The 19235-nt window shown below is 39.1% G+C and overlaps 1 protein-coding gene across 1 annotated transcript in view; it reads right to left on the bottom strand.

Moving 5' to 3' along the window:
• Positions 1-6100: 6100 nt before the first annotated feature.
• SH2D1B (SH2 domain containing 1B) overlaps positions 6101-19235 on the bottom strand; it is a 26738-nt gene continuing 13603 nt past the window's right edge. The window contains exons 2-4 of the mRNA XM_007937761.1: positions 11254-11317; positions 8271-8436; positions 6101-6138 (exon numbers count right to left, since the gene is read on the bottom strand). Of these exons, the coding sequence (XP_007935952.1) occupies positions 6101-6138; positions 8271-8436; positions 11254-11317 (268 nt within the window). The remainder of the gene's footprint in view (positions 6139-8270; positions 8437-11253; positions 11318-19235) is intronic.

The following is a 19235-nucleotide window of genomic DNA, read 5'->3' as shown; positions in this document are numbered from 1 at the left end:
TAAAATAAGATGACAGTAAATTCCTATAGAAAAAGTTATAAAAAATGTAAATGCATTAAACTCACCAAACCAAAGTAGAGAAACTTAAGTTGAAAACAAATTAGATTCAGCAATATTTTGCCAACAGAAAACAGAGTATTTTTTTTAAAAAAAATATGTAATAACTTGAAGAAATGATAAAACTTACGTACTGGAAAAATATGAATGAAAACTAAGCCAGCATAGCAATTTTAATAGATATAAAATGTAATTAAAGGCAAAAATCATGACAGAGTGAAACATGTTACCAAATAAAAGATCAAGAAAATACAGTTATTATAAAAATATATGCAACTAAATATTTAACCTGAAGATAGTTAAAATAAAAATGATAGAACCTTGAGGACAAATTAAACATATTATTATTGGAAAGCTAAACTCTTAGATATTGGGTAAAATCTATAAAAATACTTATTTTACATAATATTATTAAAGATGTAAATCTTAAATACATATGAAAAGGGAAAGATAATGCATTATACATTGAAAAAAAAATAATTCTTATCAACAAATAAAATATTCACATATATCACATTAGCAAGGAAGTCTTAGAAATCAAAGTCAATTAAACTAATGGTATATAATTTGAGTAGAAGGTCAATGAAAAGGGGGAAGACCCTCAATGAGAGTGATCAACACAGCAGCTACAACGTTGTTGTTGTTGTTGTTGTTTGCCGTCGAGTTGGCCCCGACTCATAGCGACCCCTCCTTGGGTTTCTGAGGCAATATCACTACGGAAGTAGGATTGCCCAACCTTCCTTCCGAGGAGTGGCTGGTGGGTTTGAACCGCCAGCCTTCTGGTGAGCAGTCAAGTGCCTTAGGCACTATGCTACCAGAGCTCAAATACAGCAACAATTGTCAGGATGGTACAGAACTGGGCAGTATTTTCATTCTGTTGTATATAGTGTTGCTATGAGTCGAAACTGGCTTGTTGGTACCTAACAACAACATTAATATGTAATTTGAAATCTATACTAAAAGGAGAACTAAAATTACATGTCTGAAAACTTAACACAAACTATTACTCTTGAATAGCAAATCTTTACAGAAATGAAAAATACTTTGATGTGAATAGCAATGGAAATAACTTGTTAAAATTTGTGAGATACAGCTAAAATAGTACTGTGAGGTAAATTCATAGCTTTAAATATATTTATTAGAAAACAATGAATATTAAAAAATAAATAAGCCAAAAAAAAGAGGATAGAATTAGAAAATAACAATCTACCAAAAAACAGCAAAAGATTAACATACCCAAAAACTGGCTCTCAAAGGACTAATAAGAGAGATAAAATTGATTAATAAAAAAGGAAATGTAAATAAGATACAGAGTGAAAAAGTAGATATGACTAAAGTCATGAGAGATTAAAAAGTAATAAAAATATTATGAACTATACACCAATCATCTTGAAAACTTAGACAAAATGGATAAATTCCTAGGAAAATAATACCAAAACTGGCACAATAATTGAATAAACCAATAATCATAAAATATATTTAGATGATAATAAAATATTTCTCCTCCTTCTCCCCACCAAATGTTGGATAATTTTTTAATGATACTGAAGCAGGGAAGGACTTCTTAAACAAGAACCAAAAAGCACAAAGCTTAAGGCAAAAATACTTGATATGGTTGCTTATATCTTAAGTATGAACACACTTTATACCCAGCCACATAATCCAGAGAAACTCTCTCACAGTTGCATAAGGAGACTTGTCAAAGGTTGTGCATCACAGTGTTGTTTCTGGTAGCAGGGAATTGAACCAATCTAGATGTCTATATGTAGAGGAATGGATAAGCAAAATGTGGTATGTGATGGATGCACAACGTGATGGAATAGCATGCATCAGTTTGAGGCACTGAACTAGATATACACTCATGGCATAGAACCAAACATAGTTTTGAGTGCAAAAAGTAGTAACAGAATTGGAGCAATAGTACAATACCATTTGTTATTGTTAGGTTGTGTCAAATTGGCTCTGACTCACAGCGGCCTTATGTATAACTGAACGATACACTGCTCAGTCTTGTACTGCACAATGCTTACAATCATTGCTATGCTTGAACCCATTGCTGCAGCCACTGTGTCCACCTCATTGAAGATCTTTCTTGTTTTTGGTAACCCTCTACTTTACCAAGCATTATGTTCCTCTACAGCAACTGTTGCTTCCTGACAACATGTCCAAAGCACATTAGATGAAGTCTCAACATCCTCCCTTCTAAGGTGCATTCTGGCTGTACTTTTTTCAAGACAGATTTGTTCATTCTTCTGGCAGCCCATGGTACATTCACTATTCTTCACCAAAAAAATGGAATTCTTCTTCAGACTTCCTTATTCATTGTCTAGCTTTTGCATGCATATGAGGCAATGAAAAATACCATGGTTTGGGTCAGGCATATCTTGGTGCTCAAGGTGACACCTTTGCTTTTTAACACTTTAAAGAGGTCTTTTGCAGCAGTACCATTTATGTAAAGTTAAAGATAAATATTCACAACCAACACTATATGTTCTACAAGGGCACATACACACCCAAGGACATATATCAAATAGTACAGACCTTGGTTCCTATTGATGAGGGTGAAAATTGGGAATTGGGATTAGAGATTAAGTCAAGAAAAATGAAATAAAACAAATGAAGGGCCTTGTGTGGTCTAATGGTGATAATGAATTAAGAACTATGTAATGTGATTAATAAAACACTTTACACCTAGGTCAAACCAAAAAAGAAGATTCCAAGTGTTAGTAGAAGAGAGTAGATTCCAATTACTCTTGAGGTAGAAGGACCTTAGCATTCAACCATTCTAATCTCTTCCCAGGGCAAGAATCCTGTCTCCAGTATCCTTGGAAAATACCACACTCAACTTGAACTACAACATAAAACAGACTATTAGAGTGTAGGATAGTTATAGTGGGTTCAGAGTTCTTATATTTGCTTGAAAACTGCCCTTCCATGAACAACCAGCCACTTATCTGAGTTCTGCTCTTTGTCATTGAACCCAGTGCGTCTACTCCATTTCACCGAACAGCACTTCAAACACGTGTAATAGCTGTTATAGTTTAAGTCTTCCCTCTTCCAGTCCCACACAGCCAAATATTTCACCTGTTACTGTCACCCGGTATTCTAGGTCTTCTAAAAATTCTAGGGATTTATAGCATGACATCAGTATCAGCTACTAAATTTTGGCTTGCTAGTTTGAGAAATGTACTGAACATCCACTGTGGACCAAGCATTGTACAAGATGCTATACATGAATGCTTGGAAAAAAGGGAAATAACTTCTAGGAGAACTATAATTAAAGGATCTGGATCAAATTGTTGTATGTCATGGATTTTGAAATTCATACAACCCAGACAAATCTCTGTTATCTAGGATGAGTTACATTTTCTAGACTAATTTATCCATTTACTCACAAAATACTTATTGAACATGTTTTCTGGGGCAAGGATTGTTATAGGCTCTGGGAACCGGAACACACTTCTTAGCATCATGGACAGAGAATCCAAGACCTAGAACAGAATCCCAGAGAGCCAGCTTCCTTCTGTTGTTCTTCACTAAACCAGATGCACTTGGCACCCTCAGCTCACTGAATATGGATGCATTTTAATTTTCCTTTAGTTGGAGTCTCAGTGGTGCAAATGGTTAACACAGCTTGGTTGTTAACTGAAAAACTGAAGGTTCAAGCCCACCTTCTTCTGAGGCACCTTGGAAGAAAAGCCTGGTGACTACTTCTCAAGCCACTGAGAACCCTCTGGAGCACAGTTCTGCTCTGAAACACGTGGGGTCACCATGAATTGGAGTTGACCTGATGACAACAGTTCTTGTTTCTAGTTGGTACAGCCATGGATCGCTGTGACCCAAGAGCCCAGAAAAACTGCCTTTCTGGCCAATGGGGTGAAATGAACCACAGTGATTTGAAAATGGGAAGGGAATGGGCATAGATAGAATTCAGTACATTCTGAACTAACCAGGTTTTTTTTTTTTTTTAATTATTTATTTTTTTATTGTGATTTGAGTGAAGATTTACATAGCAAATTCACTTTCCATACAGCAGTTCACGTACACTGTCTCATGACATTGACCACAATTTACCACAATGCAACAGCTCTCCTCCCACTTCATCCCAATAATTACCTCTTCCCTGTGTCCATCCCTCCATGCCTTCCTGCCCCCTGAGCTGTCTCCCTGTGCATAAGCAGCCCTTCTTTCTCCCATAATTGTTCTCTCCAAGCAGTGTATCTACCTCAGGTAAATGTTGAACTCATAAGCCTGTCTTTTGTTTGGCTGGAAGCCACAGGTGTGGGTTCAATTCCAGACCTGATGGGCAGCTAGGGGCCATAGTCTCAGTGGTTCCACCAGGCTCTATCAGACCAGCAAACCTGGTCTCCCCCCCGCCCCTTTTTTTCTCCAAATGATTTTGAGTTTTGTCCACATTGTTCTCCCTCTATATCCAGGATCTCCTTCCTACATAGATCCCCTTCCAAGTGGTTGACATTGGTAGCTGGGCACCATTTAGTTCTTCTGGTCTCATAGTCGTATAGGCTGCAGTTGGATGGTGTACCAGTCACTAGGACTGATTGTATCCGTGAATTTTTGATTTTCTTCATTCTTTTTTGCTCTGGATGAGGAGAGACCCATCGTTGCATCTAGATGGCAGCTTGCAAGCTTTTAAGATCCCAGTCACTACTCACCATAGTAGGAGGTAGAACAATGTTTTGTGTAGTATGTTATGCCAATTGAGCTTTATGTCCCCTGTGACTATGGTCCCGAGCCCACAGGTTCAACTCCTCAGTCCCTCTGGGTAGCTGGCTGTGACCAAGCAGTGACTACCACCTTGCCTCTTGTCAGCTCTACTATACACCTGGGAATTCTGATCATTCACATTAACTTATAGGACAGTTATTTGCCAACCCTATACATGGTCTTGGGTACACTCCCTGCTTCATAGACATACCTACTATGAACTAACCAGGTTTTAATTAACACTTGAACGAACAGAGAAATTCAAAGGGACATACAAACCAGTTCAATGAACTGTTAGGTATGGGTTCCAGTCAATAACTTTCATGAATTTTTCCCAGGCTCAAACTCTGTGTAGCACACATTTCTACACACTGTGGAGGATATGAGGAAAACCCAGCCTTGCTTTGGTGGTCCATCCCTAGAATCTAATGGAGAACCAGAATCACACATACATTTTTTTTTTCTTTTTAATCCCCACATACATCACTGTATACAACCACATCCATGTGGCAGAGGTGGTTGGTGCAGAGGTACAGGGAGAAAGTACATCCAGGGCAATGTTTGGCAGGAAGATCAAGATTAAAAAGAAAGATAGTGCTTAACGGGAAGCAGCCCAGGCTGAAGGAGAAGGTTGGACAGGAGTTTTAGCAATGAGACTATAAAGTCAGGGCCCCCACCATGACTGAGACCCGTGCAGGCAGCTGCACAGAATGTGATGGCTGTTTTGATAGGCTAGACTCTGACCCCTTACTGATCCTGTATATATCATTAGTCCTGGACTTTCCAACTTGATACAACCACGCTCAGCAGAGAGGCTGAGTCAGTTGTGTATCCTTCCATTTAGCCACTTGTTTTATAGATGAGGAAACTGAGACCCAGAGAGGGGAAAAGATTTGTTTAAAGTCCCATAGCCAGTGATGGAGGCAGGATTGGAACTCAGAGTTTGAACTCACTGCCCAGTGCAGTCTCCACTGTGTGAAGTTGTCCTTCTAATCACCCAGTTGGAAGGAGGGTGTCAATCATGAGGTAGTAATAGTGCCTATAACAAGTCAGGAAGAATTAGGTCAGGCCATCCCATTCCAGGAAAGAAGAGTGAGAGGTGAAGAGGGGCTTTGGAGTTTCTCATGGTGTATGCCTGGGAGGCAGGGACATGGGGGAGTAACTTCTCTGAAGCTGGTGAACAGAACCTCTTCAGTTCCCCAGACTAGGAGAGGTTGATAATTTGTCCAGAAGAATTTGACATTCCAGATCTATACCTACAGAAGAAGCAGGGTCATCCCCTCTGTTTCCTAACTTGCTCTGTTCAGTCTCCTTATCTTCAAGGTAAGACAGTCACATAATCATTGTCACTGTTCTCTGGGGAAAAAAAAAAAAAATCCAGAAGTCACACCAATCAGCCTCGTGCAAGTGATAGTAGACCTCTTCCCAGGCATGGTGATCTCAATGCCAAATCAAAGTGACATTTTCTAAAGTTGGGCTACCACAGAGATTCTGAATGTAGACAGTTACTTCTAAATCAAGCCTCCGAGCTTCTGGCACCAGAAGTCTCCATCCACCAGCAGAAGACCTTTGCCTCCCTCAAAGTAAGAACATTGGGAACTTGTATGAAGGAGGCAAAGAAAGAAGATAAGGCTGATGGGTGGATGTTGCCCCTTCAGTAGCTGAGCATTTGGGAGCTCACTCTAACACGGGCTGACCAAGCATGGAAAATTGGCATGGTGGGACTCTCACCCAGTTCTTGGGGGAGATCTCTGAGGGATGTCCCTCTTAGGGTTTGTGATTATTTTATCAGCTTTCAGACAATGAATACTAGAAACACCCCCAATCAACTCTAACTCCTCGTCTGGGTTTGGCCTACATGCCTAAAGGCTACAGCACAGGTACATTCCTGGATTTCTAGCTCTGCACCTTTTATACTTACATTTTATTGTAGATGTTTTAATGGAAAATGGCCATGGGACCATTTCTGCAGCTGGGCCTAGTGAAAGGTTTATGTGTGAATACGTACATACTCCCCAGCATGGGAGTGCAGAGGGACAGTAAAACAATGACAGAATAAAATGACAGGGGAGTTTTTATTTCACTCATTAAAAACCCAAACCTAGTCTTATTAGGGGGGTGAGAAGCTTGCTGTGAAGCCTAAAGGGCAATTTTGCTGTCAAGACAGTGGAATATATGGGGGGGGGTGATTTCCCATTCCCCAAGAATCTCCACCCTCTGATCTTCTCCTTACCTAGCACCTTGACTTCCATTGCCTTCACTTTCCCGCTGATAATGGAAATCTCTTTAATTGAGATTGCAAGCATACATCCCATCATTAGAAAGCAGGATTAAAATGTAAATGCCTCAGGAAGTCTGAGAGAAATTCAAACCAAGTTGCACCTGACAAACCAAATTGCACCTGATCGATACCAGATTTGTTTGAGAGCAGATTTCAGGAGAGGTCGGTAAGCAAGAGTAGATACTAGTGATATGTTTTGAGGGGTCTCAGCATGAATTCTCTGCACTCCAATTTATATACCATCTCTTATATTCCACCATGGGGGTATATCTGTTGTTGTTGTTATGTGCTGTTGAGTCGGACCCGACAGTATCACTATGGAAGTAGGTTGCCCAATCTTCCTTCCGAGGAGTGGCTGGTGGGTTTGAATTGCCAGCCTTCTGGTTAGCAGACAAATGCCTTAGGCACTACGCTACCAGAGCTCCCCGTTTGTTACCTAATACTTTATAAATGAATGTTTAACAACCATTTACCAAAATTTCACAGGTTAAACCATGGGAGGGGGTTGAGGTGCTTTTATCATGGAAAATTCTGCCCATCTGTCAATTTAGTCACAAGTGGTTTGCACAAGAAAATGACTTTGGAATCAACACTTTGCCCAGGAATCACTCTTCCTATTATCCTACCTGTCTAGGCATAGAAAGCCCCATGTCTTGGCCACCTTCCAGGGTTAGAGAACACCAACAATGAGAGATGCCTCTCAGCATGATGAAAATGTTTAGAGAGAACAACCTGGAGAGGGGCATTTCTCGGTTTTTGTCTGGCCATTGCTCATCTACCATTTCATGGGAATTTGGCTTCCAACAACAATCGGTGCTTTTGTTTCTGTTCTTAACCAACAATAATTGGTTTAACTGATGGCTGCTGGCTTTCCTTAGTTTTGTCAGCCTCCAAGTGGTATTTATTGAACATGGCAAATTAGCGAGTTACATCTGTGCCTGCTCTCCTAAAGCTCATCATTAAAAATACAGCCCTTTTGATCCTTACATGATACAGATCAAAATAGCTAAACAGGACATGCATTAAGCATTCAGCTAGCAACTTGTTGATTTGGTTATTATCGTCTACTTGGATTTACTTTGACCACAGCTCTACCTGCTGAGGAGAAACGGAAATTCTAAGGGGCAGACTACCATGCTTTTAAAGCAGGCCACTTCGGGTAAATAGGATGAAGCTTCCTTCCAGACTCCTGTATGAAAGTTTTTACCATAAATCTCATTCAACTTTATCCTCGCTCTTCTCCATCCCAGGCACATGCTCATTTTCATTATTGGCTTTAAAAGGTGAACCACCAGCCCTTGATTTGGTTTTTCATATTCGGAGATCAGTTCCTTTAGGCTTGGAAAGATCTGTTTAGGGGCATCTTCCACAGTCTGTGAAAATTCAAGAAAGGAAACCATCCATCATCATGTCATTTTGAAATCTGATACCTCTCAAAAGTGTGGTTTTTTGGGGCTGGCTGCCTCTTTGAGTTGACAAACTGAAAAGAGAACCCCCTTCTCTCCACCAAAAAAAAAAAAAAAAAATCAAATGTATTGTCATCAAGTTGATTAGGACTCATGGCTACCCCATGTTTCACAGAGTAGAGCTGTCCCATAGGGCTTTCTTGGCTATAATCTTCAGATCACCAGGCCTTTTTCCCACCGTGCTGCAGGGTGGGTTCAAACTGCCAACCTTTCTGTCTGTAGCCAAGCACAAATTTTATCTCCCAGGGATCTTCACTGGAAAAAAAAAAAAAAAAGCACTGCCATCGAGTCAAATCTGACTCGTAGAGACCCCTCCTTGGGTTTCTGAGCTGGTATCACTATGGAAATAGACTGCCCAGTCCTCCTTCCAAAGAATGACTGATGGGTTTGAACCACCAGCCTTCTGGTTAGCAGTAAATGCCTTAGGCACTACGCAGTGGCTGGCAATTCATGCTTAAGAATTCACACAGAAACCTTTGTTTTTAAGATCAACCTCTGATTTGAGCTAGTCTGAGTAAAGAGGATTGATAATCAAGAGTCCCAGTTCAGTCTGCAGATACAGTGAGCTCCCATCCTTGGCTAGTTTGTCTGGGCAGTTCTTGTTGTAGATCCGCTGTGAAGGATACCCTTCCTAGAGCTCACATCAGACCCTGTACCTTGCTGGCTAGAAAGTTGTTTTGTGATCTTAGGCGACTGACAGAAGTAGACTTTTGATGGGAAATGCAAAATATACAATCTATATACTTGATAAACCCACAATCTGTGCAAGAAGAAAATGAGACCAAAAATAAACTAATTCTGATTTTAACTAGAAGTAGGAATGACGATATGACTCAGGCAAATTACAAATAGTTATCTTCTGTTTATCACCTATAAACCAAGTCACGTTTTTCAAATATAACCCTGTGGAAATAATGAAAGGGAGCTCTGGTAGTGTAGTGCCTAAGACACCTTCCTGCTAACCAGAAGGCTGGCGGTTCAAACCGACGAGCCACTCCTCGGAAGGAAGGTTGGGCAATCTACTTCAGTAGTGATACTGCCTCAGAAACCCAAGGAGGGGTCGCTATGAGTCGGAGATGACTCAATGGCACAAAACAACAACAACAGAAATAATGAAAAGAAATTTGCTTCCTCTGCCCTCTTGTATTTGGTTTTATTGATGACGACTGTGGGTTATGTTACTCTACAGAAAAGGTGGTGTTCATCAAGTTCTCAGATGTGCAGTCTGGGTATCCTGGGACAGAGAGCAGGCTGATGTTTAAGTCATCTGCAGGGAGGCTTTAATCCAGAGCACCATCTACTGCAGGCTCTGAGGGCAGGCCTCTGCTCAGTGAAGTGATGCTCCACATCTAGTTATAACTGCTCTGGGTGCTTCTGTGGTTTGTCCATATAAGAGACCCAACAACTCTAGGAACTAGGGAATTTCCTAAAATATGCACTGCATATTAAATTTTTTTTTTAATTTTAATTTTGGTGAAAATATACACAGCAGAACACCCACACACCCATCAGTTTCTATGTACAATTCAGTAGCATTGATTACATTCTTCACGTTGTATCACCATTCTCACTCTCCCTACTCATTGTTTCAACCCCATTGACTCACTGCCCCTTAAACTTTTCATCTGTAAGAAAAAAAGGTTTAAAATAAGTGGCTTTTTAAAAACATTTTATTTTGAGATAATTTCAGACTTTCAGAAACATGTACAAAAACCTCCCAAATATATCCTTCCCTGGATCTCAAAAGTTAACATTTTATTATATTTGCTTTTCCTTTTCTCTCTTTGAATAGATATACATGTCTGTATATCCATATATATGTTTATAATTAAAAAAAATTTTTTTTGAGAGTAAGTTGCAGACATGATGCCCCTTTACTCTGAATACTTCAGTATTTCCTCAAAAGCAAGGATATTAAATAACCTCACTAGAATTACCAAAATCAGAAAACTAACCTTGAAACAATATGAGTAGCTAATCTATAAGCCTTAGTCAAATTTTGCAAATTGCCTAAATAATATTAGTCTTTTATAGCAAAAGAAAAATATGCTTATAAGGAGATCCTTGCATATTCTAATCTTTCTCAGATATTTACATTGTACATTGAAGATTCTAAGAAATCTTGCAATAAAGAACCTGTTTAACCTGTATGCAAGTGTTTCTGAATGATTATTTCAGAATACTCTGCAAGTAATTAAAAATTTAATTATGTGTATTATATTCTACTTCCTGAGCCAGAGAACTAAATTCAAAAGAAGCAGAATAATAGCCCTAAAAAAAAAATATATAAAATAAAATAAGTCCATAAGACTGCTAGCTAATTGATGCTTCCTTTAATATTTTCATGCAACTATAGAGTCCATTTCACTTCCTAACCATTCATACCCCTCCATCTTCCCTTTCCAATCCCATTCTTTGTCATTGTTTACCCTTCTTATTCAACAGCAGTGTTGCGTGGAGTCCAGGTTCATGCATTTAACCATTGGGAGAAACAGCGTTGTTTGCCTGTGTAATTTTGAAGAACGATAGCTGTGGTCTCTCAACCTCAGTTCCTTTCTATTTCTCTCAAAAAAAGATGAGATTAACTATTGATCTGACCCTCTCCATTGTGCTTCTCTTCCTGTAGCACTTCCACGTGGTTATATCTCAAGTTCAAGATGAGCTCAAATTCTCCTCCCTCAACCTTTTTATGTTGTTATTGCAAGGGTCCTTATATATTCTTACCTGCATCTCGTAGCACCCATGCTTCTTTTTGAAGATTCGGTAGGTGTAGACCAAATTCTTAAACCTGTGTGAAAGATGAGTGTGTGAATTATAATATACTGATAAACAAATCCAGACAACAGCTGCCATTATGGTTTGCCTGCAATGCTTTTGTCAAACTTGGATCCCCAAAAGAAACAGATCATTTGCATGTGCTCTCATCTATAGGAATTTGAGAAACCAGGTATTTTGAAATGAGAACCCTTATTCTAATGATAGAAATCTGGAATATAGCAAAGAGGATAAGGAGAGAGAATATATAACTTCCATGGTTTTGGTACCTCTCTCTAGTTTTTTTCTCACTTAGCTGTAAATTGATACAACATAGAAAACACTATTGGGCCCTGACTGTGTTGTTCATTAAACAACTTGTCATTGACCACATTAAAGATTGTTAATGTAACTAAAATGTAGCATGTTGGGAATTTTTTCCCAGGGAAGTGATGCTGTTTCTCACTGGAAAAGGAGCCATTGGCTAAATAATTGGACTATAATTAGTTCAATTATTAGATAATAATTAGTTCAATTAGATAACAGACCAAATTCCAGATTAATAGCATAAATTACCATATTTCTTCCATTATCAAACCAGATGGCCTCAAGTCAGCTCCAACTTATCATGACCCTATATGTTGCAGAGTAGAACTGTGCTCTGCAGAGTTTTCAATGACTAATTTTTTGGAAGTGGATCACCAGGGCATTTGTTCAAGGTACCTCTGGATAGATTCAAACCTCCAACCTTTCAGTTAACAGCCTAGCACATTAAGTGTTTGTACCACCAAGGAAGTCCTCTTCAATTACAAGATATCATCAATTGCAAGATACATTATCAATGTATTATAGCTTTCCAAGAGAAAAATGTGTACATTGAATGTTTCAATCAATTATTAGACATGTTCTGATTTCACAGAAACATTGAAATGTGAAAAAAAAAAAAAATGAGAATCAGATACTGACATGAGGTCCAAACTATCTGATTCCTCCCCACCTGCATCCATGCCAAGCAATCAGTTGACTGAATTGGTAAGTCAAAAATGGTAAGACAGGGAGTCACTTCTGACTCTAAAGTACAGGTGCTACTCTAAGGAGAGTGTCTCTCTAATTGTCTGCAGGCTTTGACAATTGACTTCAAATCCCAATCTCTTTGTGGGGTTTTCTAAGATGAGACTAAACCAGTAGGTGTCTCCAAATCACACTGCAAACAACAAAGGGTTTGACATGAGTCTTTGTCCACATGTGACAAGTATGTCCGTAAAGTATCCACGGGTCTGAGATCTCAAAAATGTCTTTTCACAGATGGATTGTTCAAATTAGAATCCAAATAAAGTCCATACATTCATTGAATTTGATTGATCACAGAGTTTTTTTAAAACCTAACTCTCATGTAGCCTGTGTTAGATTCTTAAGTAAATGATTTTATTTTTAATTACATTATTGAGTGTAATTTAAGAAAAATTTTACTAGAGGAGCATGAAAGAATAAAACAAATGGAGATTCTGTAATATTAATTAGTCCAAAAGCTATGTACTTCAAGTTATAAAGACAGACATTGCTCAAATATGGTCTTATTCTTGGCAAAGTATTTTTTAACAAAATAAAAAGCAACACTGCAGTAACACTTAACAAGAAACTGATTTATTGGATTTATGACACCTGCATGCATTTAGATGCTCTGGTGATACGTGTGTTAAAGCATTGGGCTGCTAACCAAAAGGTTGGCAGTTCAACCCACTAGCCACTCTGTGGGAGAAAGAGATGACAGTCTGCTTCCTATGGGGAAGTTTTACTCTGTCCTATAGGGTTGCTATGAGTCTGAGTTGACTCACTCATAGTGGGTTTGGTTTGGGATGCATTTATTTTAGAATGTTTGCTGATAAACACAACAAGAGTTTACAGAACAGTGAGATTAGTATCTACAGTACATGATTATTACTGAGTAGACATAAAAACTTTTTTAAATGCTCCCCTTTCTACTTACTATTTTATAAATGTGGTTTATAAAACTTGTACAATATATATTTATACTAAAGATATATAAAAAGACCATGCTACCCAAAGCCTTCTGGCCCCATCACCACTGGTGACAAGGGAGCCCTCTCCACCTTCCCAACACTCAGTCTTGCCTCCACTTTCTCTGTTTTGAATCCGTCAAGCTAATTTCGTTATGCCATTTATCCTGGTTTGTCAGTCATTGCAAGAGCCACCAGTCTCTCAGGTCATCTTTATAGCCTGCATTCTGATTCCACAAGACTCTACAGTCTCTGAAACCTTCTGAACCCTTTCACTGTGCTCCCTAGGGCCCAAAATATAAAATAAAATCCCCTGTTTCTTACCTCTTCTCCAGCATCCCCTTCACCTTCTTGCTCTAAAGAAAACCTAGCTCTCCCCTGAGGATATTGCTTCCCCTGCATTCCTCTAAAAGGCTGCTTCGTTCACAGCTTCTCACTCACTACTGGACCTGGAGCAGAGACCAGTGCTCTTCTTGCTCTCACGGCTCCTCGGTGCTGCTTTTCTCTCTTTCCTAAGAATCCTCAGCTTTGAATTTCATGTCATCAGCTTATATCACCCACTGTTCCTCATTGTTGCTGTCATCTCCTGACCCCTGAATTACTACCACTCATTTCTCCAGGTGTTAGCTCCTAGTTCACTGTCACTATCTTCAGTATAAGTCCTGTCTAGACTCTGGCGATTTCAGTTGACATGTAGATTATCCTTCAACAGCCTGCTTTCACAGGTCCTTGATCTCCTTTCCTCCAAATATCTTGTTCTCCACTTATCCCAGCCACTCATTCCCATGCTTATAACCAGGACTGGCTATCTAATTTTTGGGGCCCAGTACAAAATGAAAATGTGAGACTCTTTGTTAAAAAAATTATTAGGAATTTCAAGACTGTGACAGCAGAGCATGGAGCCTTCTGAGTGTGAGGCCTGGTTGCATGTCTGTGAAGCCAGTACAGTACTGACCTTATAATTGTCAATTAACTATAACCTTTTTGTTATCTCAATTTCATGCATCCCTTTGTCTTTCAACTACTTGCCTTCTTTCCAGGTACCTTCCTCTAGTACAAAGAGCACTGGTGGCATAGTGGGTAAGGTATTTGGCTGCTAACCAGAAGGTCGGTGGTTCAAACTCACCAGCTGCTCCATGGGTGGAAGATGAGGCAATTACTTTCTTAAAGATTTAGAGCCTTGGAAACCCAATGAGGGGTCACCTTGGAAAACCAATCAGGGGTTGCTATGAGTCAAAATCAACTTGATGGCAGTGGGTTTTTGGGTCCTCTAGCACACTGACTCCTACAATCCCTTGATCCCATGAAATCTCCAATTTGTTGATCTTGCCTACCTTTTCACTATACCTTACCTTCCTGATGTCTTAATTTCTTTCTTTAAACCAGTTGCTATTGACTCTATTACAACTTGGGTTAAATCCCTTGCTTACCACTATAATTACTCTCTTACCTGTATCTTTGACTCCTTTACCACCTTTTACTTTATTTACTCAATTAGTAAAAGCAGAACACTGATTAAATCCCAACCTCTGTAGCTGCATGTGACTGGGGAAAACTCACAGCCATGTAGACTAGTCTCACTTTAAATTAAAGACCACAAACTTTGAGTAAGCTCTTAAAACCTCGGGGCAATCACTTATTCTCCAATTCTCCTTGACAATGTTTCTTACTTTCTTCTTTCTCCTCAAATCCTCATCACTTCATTTCTGTCCACACTCTTAACTGAAGACTTCACTGAGGAGACTAAAGCAGTCAGAAGAGAATGTGTATACTCCCTTTCCCGTACCTACTAGCATCTATACTAACATACTCTGCCTTTGTTAGTGCAAATGAATTTTGCATCTAGTTCTCTAAAGCTCAGCTCTCCTGTTTCCACTGGATGCCATCCCCGCCCAGCTATTCAAGGATATAGTCCTAGAAATTCTTTCCATTCTTTCCCCCTGACATCATTAATTATTATTCTTTACACGCAGCCAGGGTGGTCCTTTTAATAATGTAAGTCAGATCATATCACTCTTATGCACAAAAAATGGGCTTATAAAAGCAAGGTGACGTTTGAAGGAAGGAAAAAAAAAGATTGGTGGTGGTGATGGCAGGGGGCATTTCTTTCTTAATAGGTCATCATAATTATCATAAAGCTACGAAAATTGAGATAACAAGAAATGGGTTCAAGAGTAGAATAAGATATCAGTGGAGCAGAAAAGAGAGCCCAGAAACAGTCTTTCTTTTGTATGAAGACTTGATGTAAGACAGAGCTGTCAAAGCAGATCAGTGGGTCAGGGTGGGCTGTTTGGAACAACTAGTTGTCTATGTGGAAAAACATACAATTGGATCCCTATCTCACACTTGAATTAAAGACCTAATTATGAAATGCAAATCATTGAACTTTTAGGAAAAAGAAATATAAGGGAATAACTTAATGACCTTGAGTTACAACAAAAATAAACAAAATCCACTGCTGTCAAGTTGATTCTGACTCACAGCAATCCTATAGGACCGAGTAGAACTGCCCCATAGGGTTTCCAAGGCTATAAATCTTTACGCAAACAGACTGCCTCATCTTTATGCAATGGAACAGCTGGTAGGTTCCAACCACTGACCTTTTGGTTAGCAACCCAATGCTCTAACCACTGCATCATCAGAGCTCCATTGAGTTAATAAAAGAATTCCTGAATTACAAAAAGTATAAGACTTAAGAAATGATTAATAAATTTACTATATTAAGATTAAAACTTCTGTTTATCTAAATGTACCATTAACAAAATGAAAAAAGTCCAGAGACTGTGAGAATAGCAGATTATTATTCTATATATATATGTGGAGCCCATGGAGCCCTGGAAGCTCAGTGGTTAAGCAGACTACTGCTAACCAAAAGGGCAGCAGTTCAAACCCAACAGCTGTTCACTGAGAGAAAGATGAAGCAGTCTGCTTCCATAAAGATTATAGCCTTGCAAATCCTATGGGGCAGTTCTACGCTGTCCTATAGGGTCATTATGAGTTGGAATCAACTCTACAGATGCACATGTGATCATGCACACACATATACATACATACACACAAAAAAACATGTATGTACATATATACATGTATAGGGAGCTCTGGTAGCCTAGTGCCTAAGACAGTTGACTGCTAACCAGAAGGCTGGTGGTTCAAACCCACCAGCCACTCCTCGGAAGGAAGGTTGGGCAATCTACTTCCATAGAGATACCACCTCTGAAACCCAAGGAGCAGTCGCTATGAGTTAGATCCAACTCTATGGCAGTGAGTTTGGTTTTTGGTTTTATCCATGTATATGTACACACATACATACATATACACACATATACACAGGAATTCCAGGGTTATGAATGAGATCCATTCTTAACTGTATCTTTAAGAATTTGTAGGTATATCAGAACAGGTACATACAGTTCATGTTTAGCTTTACTTTTAGTGGAAGAAAAGGCTCAAAACCTTTTCAGTAATTTAAAAGCTGCACATGCAGCCAGTGAAGATTATTGTAATGAAGAATTTATTATGAGTAGGGGTTGGTCTAATCCTTTCAAAATTAGGGCAAATTTACTAATATTAAAGGGCAAGTAGGAGTTGTCTACTTGCCTTCCAAACCCTGGGACTGCCTGTACTGTTGCTTTGTATTTTCAAGTTGATTCTGACTCATAAGGACCCTATAAGAGAGTGGAGCTGCCTCATAGGGTTTCCTAGGATAAAATCTTTACAGGAGCAGATCTACAGGTCTTTTCATTTGAAGAAGAGCTGGTGGGTTAGATCTACCAAACTTTTGGTTAGCAACCCATCACTTGATCATTGAACTACCAGGGGTTACACACACACACACACACACACACACTTTACAATAAAAAAAAGATAAATGAAATAGTTAAGAAACATGTAAGATAATTCACTTCACTACCAATCAAGGACATACAAATTAAAACATGATGAGGTACCATTTATACCAGATTGGCAAAGTTGTAAGAGTATAATAGGACAAAATATTGGCTGTGATGTGGAGCTGTAGAAAGTTTTCTATAAAGGATCCCTACCTCACACTTGAATTAAAGACTTAATTATGAAATGCAAAACATTAAACTTTTAGGAAAAAGAAATATAAGGGAATAACTTAATGACCTTGAGTTAAGAAAAACCAAGTATAGTTAGATACAAATGTTTTGGAGAGCAATTTGGCAAAATTTAGTTAAGTTGAAATGCATACAATCTTTGAGCCCAAATTTCTAATTTCTGACATGTCAGTACTGGAACAAAATGACAATGTCAATGTTGTATTATTGATTAAAAAGTGAAACTCTCTGAATCTAAATATTGAATTTAAATTTTAAATTTATCTAAAACACAAAAAAAATCTAAACATATTCTAAAAACCAGGAAGAAGTGTAAACTAGTAAATACATAACTAACATATATTTTCTAATATGAAATCTTATTAGATTAAATTAATTAAAATGTAGTATTAACAACCAAACACTCCATAAAACTAAGATATAATGAATCATGAGCACCTAGAGTGGCATATATATTCTGCTTAGGGTGGTTAATTGAAGCTGGATTCCATAATGGCCTGAATTAAAGAGACTACCTGAACTTCCCTGCCATTTTATAGGGAAAGGAATCTGCAGGCTCAGGGAGATGGGAATGTTGTAATGGATCTATTATTTGCAAACTGCTTGGTCATGCCCCAGGTGCCTGAGGGACAGCACCTTCACAATGCACTAAAACCACTTTGTGGGGAGGGTACTAGCATCTTTGAAAACTGAAGCTATCATCTGTAGTCAGAGTTGACAGTGGGAAGTGCTGCAATGGAATTGGATGCCTTGACTTCAGTGGAAATAAGGGGATCCAAGAAGGAAGAGGGGCAGTCTACTTCCGTAGTGACACTGCCTCGGAAACCCAAGGAGGGGTCGCTATGAGTCGGGTCCGACTCAACGGCACATAACAACAACAAGAAGAATAGTAGAGGCCAGGTAGTAGCACCAAAATGAGAGAGACAAAGAAGGCAAAAATAAGCCAGAGCAATGGAATGGTACAAGACTGGTTTGATCCATAGGGATTCCAGGAAATGAAATAGATGCCTAAGTTGCTTCTCTCTTCTCTCTCCCCTCCTCCCCAACCCTCCTTCCCTTTTTCCTCCTTCTCCTCCCTTCCCTCCCCGCTTCCCCTTCTACAGAGCAGCTGGTGGGTTTCAACCACTGGCCTTCTGGTTAGCAGCCAAATGCCTTATCCACTATGCCACCAGAACCCCTTCACAGGTGTACATATATCAAAAATCTTCAAACTGTACACTTTCTGTCAACACGTCAATGAAGCCATAAAAACATTTATGGAATAAAAAATGTATATGGATTTGTCTTTGTGCTGTAAGTAACCCCTGTGTGGTAAGGATAGTTAATACACTCACCTGCTATGGGGGAGTTTGGAAGTTTGAATCCACCCAGAGGTATCTCGGAAGAAAGGTACAAACTATTGTAACACTAGGGATCTACTTCTGAAAAAGCAGTCATTGAAAACCCTTTGAAACACACTTTTACCCTGACACACTTGGGGTTGCATGAGTTAGAATCAACTTAACAGAATATGGTGGTGGTGGAATATATAAATCAAATATATTTATATAAACCAAATTGAGCTCTTTTACATATATGTTGTTGCAGCTTGGTGCCATTGAGTTGGTTCCTACTTATAGCAGCCCTATCCACAGTAGAAGCAAAACACTGCCTGGTCCTGGGCCATCCTCATAATGGTTGCTCTGCTTGAGTGCATTGTTGCAGCTGTTATGTCAACCCATCTTGTTGAGGGTCTTCTCCTTTTTTGATGACCCTCTACTTTACTGGGGAGCTCTGGTAGCATAGTGGCTAAAGCACTTGACTGCTAACCAGAAGGCTGGCGGTTCAAACCCACCAGCCACTCCTCGGAAGGAAG

The sequence above is a fragment of the Orycteropus afer genome, unplaced genomic scaffold (genome assembly GCF_000298275.1).
Source record: "Orycteropus afer afer isolate SDZICR_OR568_19922 unplaced genomic scaffold, OryAfe1.0 scaffold00044, whole genome shotgun sequence".
NCBI classification, from domain to species: domain Eukaryota; kingdom Metazoa; phylum Chordata; class Mammalia; order Tubulidentata; family Orycteropodidae; genus Orycteropus; species Orycteropus afer.
This window is presented reverse-complemented; position numbering and strand designations above follow the sequence as displayed.